This window comes from Mauremys mutica, chromosome 11 (assembly GCF_020497125.1).
Source record: "Mauremys mutica isolate MM-2020 ecotype Southern chromosome 11, ASM2049712v1, whole genome shotgun sequence".
Lineage (NCBI taxonomy): Eukaryota > Metazoa > Chordata > Testudines > Geoemydidae > Mauremys > Mauremys mutica.
In genome coordinates this window covers 39,901,907-39,908,024 of record NC_059082.1, presented here as the reverse complement: position 1 = coordinate 39,908,024, position 6,118 = coordinate 39,901,907, and the positions used below count along the sequence as shown (strand labels likewise).

At 42.3% G+C, this 6,118-nt stretch overlaps 1 protein-coding gene across 4 annotated transcripts in view; it reads right to left on the bottom strand.

Moving 5' to 3' along the window:
- Positions 1–2,089: 2,089 nt before the first annotated feature.
- ZNF592 (zinc finger protein 592) overlaps positions 2,090–6,118 on the bottom strand; it is a 96,482-nt gene continuing 92,453 nt past the window's right edge. For all 4 annotated transcript variants that reach the window (XM_044980815.1, XM_044980817.1, XM_044980814.1 and 1 more), the window contains one exon: positions 2,090–3,191. In XM_044980815.1, the coding sequence (XP_044836750.1) occupies positions 2,703–3,191 (489 nt within the window). In that variant the 3' untranslated portion in view covers positions 2,090–2,702. The remainder of the gene's footprint in view (positions 3,192–6,118) is intronic.

The window sequence follows — 6,118 nt, the reverse complement described above, 5'->3', positions numbered from 1 at the left end:
GCTGCTGGGGTTGGGCTTTGGCCTCCACACCTGCGGCGGTAGGATTCAGGTGGGCTCAGGTTTCCATCCCCCCACCTGGGGTCATGTAGTAATTTTTGTTATCAGAAGGGGGTCACAGTGCAATGAAGTTTGAGAACCCCTGCATTAGAGTATGTCTTAGGAAATGCCTGAAGGGCAAGCTGGCACACATACCTCGCACTGGCTTACCCACCCTGCCTATAATAGAATGGAGCCCATCCACACATTGTTGGATGCTTTTATTTGAAATAGTTTAAAGTAAACATTATAGCAAGGCACAAATGCCACTGCAGATTAAATAGATATGTGATGGCTTGGGAGTGACCCCTGCTATTGGTACTCTACATAGGCTACCTTGTAAAACATTCCCTAGGCTAATGTACACAGTATCAAAAAATACAAAGAGTTCCAAACTGTTTGTATCAAAACACATCAAGACAAGAAAGTAAGCAATTCAAATCCAACAAGATAAATAGCTTTTAAATTATTTAAACGTCATAGTGAACAATAATGAGCAAGATTTTGTCTCAACATAAAAACTGTATTGAAGTAATTATATTACACAAAGCATGTGAAGAGAACAAATGAAGAAACAGCATGGACAGTGAAGAGTCAATATGACTATATGGAAATAAAAAGTCTCCAAAGTAATTTATAAAATTGAGTAAAGATGGGAGATCTGCTATCAAAGGAGCTAGAGTATTGGAAGCATTACAGTATGGTGCTCTCTCAGTTCAAACACCTTTATGGATGCCACTCTCTTCCTTGCCTGATCATGCGTATGGAGCATTCCATGCTACTCAAGCTGCTGCTAGTAGCGCTCAGACTGATTTTGCTATATTCTGCACAGAAGGATACACACACTGATGTTAACAGACTGACTTTTCTTACTGTAATCACAGTATCTGCTTCAGTATCTTTTTCTCCCAAACAGCGAGCTAACAAACTACAGCAGATAAAGTACATTTCTCTTGCAGAGTTTTTCATTTCTGTGACTGAAAGTATATAGACTATACCACTCCAGCTGATACAGCCACAAGCAGGTTATATTTGTCTATCTTGGGGATTTCAGCTGTCCCTGGAGTACTGGTGCATCCTCCCTAGTGCAGACAAGCAAAGATATTATGTGCTGCAATATGTGCTGGTGCAGATTGTCCCAGTTTCAGACAAGAATAAACTGCACAGCTGCTAATTGAATCTTATATCGGCTCTGTCTTCAGCAGGGTTTGCAGCAGTGCAGCTACATTGGTATCTGGCGACCAAAGGCTTTAACAGTGGCAACTCCCCAGTGTAGAGGCCTTTGTTGCTGTGTGAGATCCTGTGCTTTATAAATCACTTAAAAATATAAATGATTTAGCAATATTTATATAAACAATTTAAAAAATGACTGAGGTCGTAAAAAATCTCTTCTATGGTGATTTAAATTTATAACACAACTTGATTCAATAACATTCATGGAAAAACTAGAAGATGAATCTAGCATACTTCTAGGGCAAAGGTGGGCAAACTACAGCCTGGGGGCCACATCCGGCCCTCCAGACGTTTTAATCCAGCCCTTGAGCTCCCGCTGGGAAGTGGGGTCTGGGGCTTGCACCACTCCGGCATTCCAGCTAGGGAGCAGGGTCGGGGTCTTGCTCCACTCTGCATGGCTCCCGGAAGCAGCGCCACATCCCTCCTCTGGCTCCTATGTGTAGGGCCAGCCGGGGGCGCCACATGCTGCCCCCACATCAAGCGCCATCCCCTGCAGCTCCCATTGGCCAGGAACCGCAGCCAATGGGAGCTGCAGGGGCGACGCCCGTGGACAGGGCAGCATGCAGCGTCGCCTGGCTGCACCTCCACATAGGAGCCCAGAGGGGGGACATGCCACTGCTTCTGGGAGCTGCTTGAGGTAAGCGCCACCTGGAGCCTGCCACCCTGACCCCTTCCCCTGCCCCAAACCTCTGCCCCAGCCCTGATCCCCCTCCCGCCCTCCAAACCCCTTAGTCCCAGCCCAGAGCACTGTCATGCACCTGCAACCCCTCATCCCTAGCCCCACCCCAGAGCCCACAACCCCAGCTAGAGCCCTCCCGCATCCCAACCCCCAATTTTGTGAGCATTCATGACCCATCATACAATTTCTATATCCAGATGTGGCCCTCAGGCCAAAAAGTTTGCCCACCCCTGTTCTAGGGCAATGAAACAACACTGTGTAGCCTACACAAAAGCCATGGTTTGCACCTGCTGCATGATGGAAAAGGATTTAACGTAGGTTTGTACTGTCCTGACAAGTGTATTTGGTTGACCCAAAGTCTTATGGATTTGAGTGATAAAGCAGAAAGTTAGAAGATGAATTTAAGCCATAAATACTAGAAGAAAACTAAAAGAAAGGAGGCAAGGCTGGGGCTTCAGGCAGAGGCAGTGCACACTCAAAGGAAGAGAGCTCATTTTCAGAAAGAAAACTGCAGCTTCAGAAAGTGCTCCTGCATCCTTAGGAGTTAGACAAGTTCCAGTGGGGTATCTTGTCCTGCTTTCTCTTTTCACTTCTGATCTGGCAGAGATTCAGTGCTATGGAGGTGGAAGCAGTTTTTATTTCCCTTACAAATTAAAAGTTAATGGAAAGCACAGTCCAGCCCAAGAAATAAACAGGATATTTCAAAGATCTGCCCCACTCCCACCCAATATTTTGAGTAAAAAATGTTCTTTTCTTAAATCTTGGTAGTATTTGAATGATTGTTCTGAGAGCTGCTACTGGAATCCTCCAGGCCACACCTCTGACTGTGTGCACAAAGCACTGAGTCACTCTTGCACATTTTGCATTTCAAACTATTTTCTTCCTCCACTGTAGTGTTCGTCTCTCTGTTATACTCTTCATGTCCATTCTCATTTGTCTCTGTTTGTAACTTTTCCCTTTCCTCTTCCTCCTCCTCCTCTACTGGATCTTTTACTTTATGAACAATAAAGAGGTGTCTGTTCAGAGAGATGTGAGATGTATAACACAAGCCACAGAGCAAGCATTGAGAAGTGGAGTTGTCCGCCTTGTGCTGAGGTATGTGTTCCTGAAATTCAGTACTGATATCTGTTGCAAATCCACATTTAGCACATTTCCAATGTGTCTTCAGTTTTTTGGCTGGTGGAGCTTCAGTGGTTGCCATCTGTCCCGGAGCATCTGCAGACACTCTCTTTGGAGATTTTGCCTAAAAAAATGTAAAAAATGTCTTTGTTATTATATCCACATAAGAGCAAGAACTTTAGCTTGCTGAATTGACCAACATGGTTACAACACTGGTACCTTTCCCAGACCCAAAGAAGAACTCTGTGTAGCTCAAAAGCTTGTCTCGCTCATCAATAGAAATTGGACCACTAAAAGATATTACCTCATCCACCTTTTCACGGTTAGAATTTAAACACCATACAGTTTAAAGGAACACGAAAGACAGGTTAAAGGCTCTCTGGAATGATCTGAAGGAGATGTAGGCGGTGTGGTGCACCAGGGCAGTGAGTGCTATGCATATGGGTGGAACAGAAGGTGCGAAGATGAAAGTGGGAGGACACAGGAAACAGCTAAAAGGAAGGCTTGGGAGGAGTTAGAAGGAGAGTAGAGAGAAATGAGAACAGGGATGGAAGATAGGGCTAGAGCTCTGAAGGGGGAAAATTTGTACTTGATGTGGAAGGCAAAGGGGTTTGAAAAGGGACGTAACATGATCAGAGGAGGGGAGAGGTATGTTATTTTATCGATAGCATGTGAGATAGACTGGCAGGGTGAGAGGTAGGGAGGACCATAGAGAAGGCTGAAACAGCTCAGGAAAGGGATGATCAAGACATGGAGAAGGGGTTTGGTCATAGGGCAGGGGTAAGCAACCTATGGCACGTGTGCCAAAAGCGGGACACGAGCTGATTTTCAGTGGCACTCACACTGCCTGAGTCCTGGCCACCAATCTGGGCGTCTCTGTATTTTAATTTAATTTTAAAAGAAGTTTCTTAAACATTTTAAAAACCTTATTTACTTTACATACAACAATAGTTTAGTTATATATTATAGACTTATAGAAAGAGACCTTCTAAAAATGTTAAAATGTATTATTAGCACGCGAAACCTTAAATTAGAGTGAATAAATGAAGACTCGGCACAGCACTTCTGAAAGGTTGCCGACCCCTGTCATAGGGCTTCCCTAGAGACATTGTTAAGGAAAAAACAAACAGCCTGATTTGGTGACCAGCTGGACTGGGAAGGGGAAGAAGCTGAAGATGGCAAAGATGAATGGAAATAGGTAAGGCTGCAGAGGAAACTGGAATGTAGTCCCACTGAATGCCTGCTAGAATCATTCTCTCCTCAGCTGTGTGACTTCAGGGAAGAAAAACCACTGGAAGCTCAGCCAGCAGGAGCAAAGACAAGCAGCTGAAGCAGAGAACTTGAGACGTGATGACATCATCTGCTCCTGGCAGCTCTATACAATTTTTACTCCGGACATTTCCTTCCCTCTGCTGATCGGCCGTTTGCTCCAGCTCCCTCTCAACCTCACCACTTCAGCCTCCCTCCCTACTTCTCTCCCCTTCAGTGTCTCCTCTCATCTCTCTCCACAGCTAATCCTCTCCCAACAAAACCCCACATGGCAAAATTATAAACAAAAGCAAAAGAAACCAACAAAATAACTAGCACTATCATGCCATTTGCATACCATCACTCTGTTCATTCTGCTTGTATATTACATCTTTTCCACCAAACCTTTTGCCTGCCCTGTCTATTTAGATCTTAACCTCATCAGGACAGGGACTGTCTCTTATTCTGCATTGGTACTGTACCTAGTACACTAGAGATCTAATCTGAGTTGCAGTCCCTAGGCACTACTGTAATGCAAACAAAAAACAACTGCAACTACATCTCAGCACAACTCTACCCCAGTTTTTAAGACTAACGGATTAAAAAATATAATGAAATTGGTTGAATAATTTATACAACAAATATAACTAACTCAGCTCTAATTAGGGGAAAGAAGCAGCCCTTTCTAGTATTGCAGGGATATTAAAAAGCATTTTAATAGGAAAAAATAGTCCTTATAAAAATGGAAGTGATGGGAGAAAAAAATAATGAAAAAATTCAAGGTAAGTTATCTGTGGGGAAATAATTTAGAATACAAATATTTAATGGACGGGAGAAACCTGTGTGTGACAACAAAGTAAATTGGACCTGAGACTGCAGTGCAATATGGTTGTGCAAAATAAAATTAAAAATTCCTGGACTGTGTCTGTTATAGACTAGAAGGTGTAGACATTAAGGAGATGGTATTATTAAGAGTGTACATAGATATAACTAAGATTAATGAGATAAAAATACAGGGACTCTTTAGGCAGAGATCTTAGATTCAGGATGGGGAGTGCTCCACAATCAAATTCCTGGACTGTGTTTGTGAGTATGCACAAGAGAGGTGTACAGGTATTGAGGGGGTTTTGGTGTCTTCTGTTGGCTTCTTAATTGATCATTAATGCCAGAAAACATTGAGTTTGTACATTTTAAATACAGAAACATCAGGAAGTGAAAGTTATGGCTCATATATCATTCTTAATTCACCCATAGGGCACATACATTTGATATTTTGGATTATTGATTAGACTGTTAAATGTTACTTTACTACACAGCGTATTCCATGTGGGAAGAGTCATTACCACTATAAATCCATTAATATTTGCTTCCAGAGTTTGAGGTTTTAAAGATCAGCCATTTTTAAGGTGTGACCCATCCCACCTACCAAAAAACAAAAAGGAAAAACAAATGTGAATAACTGTTTATAAAGGTGAGAAAAGCTATTTTACTTATCCACTTGATTGCTCCTTAAAAATAATTTTAAAATGGCTGAACAGATTTTCACAAACTTTCCAGAAAAATTCTATTTTTGGCAAAGCCCCAGTATGGAAAGTTACAGCAGTAAAACAGAATTCTGCTTTTTTCCATTAGAATTATGAAAGAGTGAAAATGGGGTTATAAATTTTGCCTCCCTAATTCGGAGTTTTGGTTCATACACAATACTTCTGGCTGTTCTCTGACCTACACTGTTAACTAAGACAATACTCCTGTAAATAACCTTGGCTGTGTATACTAGTTTCTAGGATATAACTCTATATAAAC